Raw genomic sequence first — 1,900 nt, 5'->3', positions numbered from 1 at the left:
CATGCACGCCCCATCTGGGCACCACCTAGGGAGCATGGCGTGGTCGAGTTGTGCCTTGTGCACCCGCGGCGTGCTCGCCTTACGTCTATGGTCGACGCAAGACGGTGCCCGACGCGGTGTTGGTTTTGCTGTGCGGGTTGCTTAATCTAGACGGTACAGCTGTTCGATTATCGCCCGAAGCACCTCACGCCTCGGGCTGTCCCTTGAATGTTCTTCGTCGCTTCCCCCGAACCCTGCCCAGCGGAGTTGGCTTGGCACTCCCGTATGCTTCCGCTTGCCGGCATGCTCCAAGGCGTGCGGGGGGCTGTTCGTCCGGGCGTGCTGGGTTTGCAGACCGTGGTGGCGGATGAGTGGTGTGTGGGTCGTTAGTGTGTCTGGCTCCTTGCCTCGTGCACCGAACGGCCGCGCTGAAAATCGAGTTGCCCAAAAGGCTTGCTTGGCGCAATGCGAGCAAGGTGAGACGCCGAAAGGCTTGCTATGCGCAATGCCAGCAAGATGCACGTTGCCTAGGCACACTAGCAAGCCCGTTGTGGTTGTGGTGTGCCGTCGGGGTCCCCCGCCCCGGGTCCAAGGTCGAGCACGGGCGTCGGACTGCCGCACACCCCGATCACCAAAGGACCAAGAAGGGAAACACGTCCATGCACGCCCCATCTGTGCACCACCTAGTGAGCATGGCGTGGTCGAGTTGTGCCTTGTGCACCCGCGGCGTGCTCGCCTTACGTCTATGGTCGACGCAAGACGGTGCCCGATGCGGTGTTGGTTTTGCTGTGCGGGTTGCTTAATCTTAGACGGTGCGGCTGTACGATTATTGCCCAAGGCACCTCACGCCTCGGGCTGTCCCTTGAATGTTCTTCGTCGCTTCCCCCGAACCCTGCCCAGCGGAGTTGGCTCGGCACTCCCGTATGCTTCCGCTTGCCGGCACTCTCCAAGGCGTGCGGGGGGCTGTTCGTCCGGGCGTGCTGGGTTTGCGGACCGTGGTGGCGGATGAGTGGTGTGCGGGTCGTTAGTGTGTCTGGCTCCTTGCCTCGCGCACCGAACGGCCCTGCTGAAACTCGAGTTGCCCAAAAGGCTTGCTTGGCGCAATGCGAGCAAGGTGAGATGCCGAAAGGCTTGCTGGGCGCAATGCCAGCAAGATGCACGTTGCCTAGGCACACTAGCAAGCCCGTGGTGGTTGTGGTGTGCCGTTGGGGTCCCCCGCCCCGGGTCCAAGGTCGAGCACGGGCGTCGGGCTGCTGCACACCCCGATCACCAAAGGACCAAGAAGGGAAACACGTCCATGCACGCCCCATCTGGGCACCACCTAGGGAGCATGGCGTGGTCGAGTTGTGCCTTGTGCACCCGCGGCGTGCTCGCCTTACGTCTATGGTCGACGCAAGACGGTGCCCGACGCGGTGTTGGTTTTGCTGTGCGGGTTGCTTAATCTAGACGGTGCGGCTGTTCGATTATCACCCGAAGCACCTCACGCCTCGGCCGCGCTGAAACTCGAGTTGCCCAAAAGGCTTGTTTGGCGCAATGCGAGCAAGGTGAGATGCCGAAAGTCTTGCTGGGCGCAATGCCAGCAAGATGCACAATGGCTAGTCACACTAGCAAGCACGTTGTGGTTGTGGTGTTGCTGCCGGGGTCCCGACTTGGTGTGGCTTGTTTTTGTGACTCGTTCACGTGGCTCGTTCTAGACGGTGCGGCTTTTCGGTTCTGGCCGAAGCAGGTGACGCTTCGTCCTGTCCCTCGAGTATCCTTCGTCGCCTCCTTTGAACCCTGCCCAGCGGCGTTGGCTTGGCCCTCCCGTATGCTTCCGCTTGCCTGCACGCGCCTTGGCGTGCGGGGCGCGGTTCGTCCGGGCGTGCTGGGTTTGCGGACCGTGGTGGCGGATGAGCGGTGTGTGGGTCCTGAGTGCTGTCTA

At 62.2% G+C, this 1,900-nt stretch overlaps 1 protein-coding gene across 1 annotated transcript in view; it reads right to left on the bottom strand.

Moving 5' to 3' along the window:
• The window catches only part of LOC127744671 (uncharacterized), a 4,398-nt gene extending 3,585 nt beyond the window's left edge, over positions 1-813 (bottom strand). Inside the window, exon 1 of the mRNA XM_052256796.1 lies at positions 184-813. Within this exon, the coding sequence (XP_052112756.1) occupies positions 184-651 (468 nt within the window). The 5' untranslated portion in view covers positions 652-813. The remainder of the gene's footprint in view (positions 1-183) is intronic.
• Between the last annotated feature and the right edge of the window lie 1,087 nt (positions 814-1,900).

Source organism: Arachis duranensis, unplaced genomic scaffold (genome assembly GCF_000817695.3).
Source record: "Arachis duranensis cultivar V14167 unplaced genomic scaffold, aradu.V14167.gnm2.J7QH unplaced_Scaffold_80194, whole genome shotgun sequence".
Lineage (NCBI taxonomy): Eukaryota > Viridiplantae > Streptophyta > Magnoliopsida > Fabales > Fabaceae > Arachis > Arachis duranensis.
This window is presented reverse-complemented; position numbering and strand designations above follow the sequence as displayed.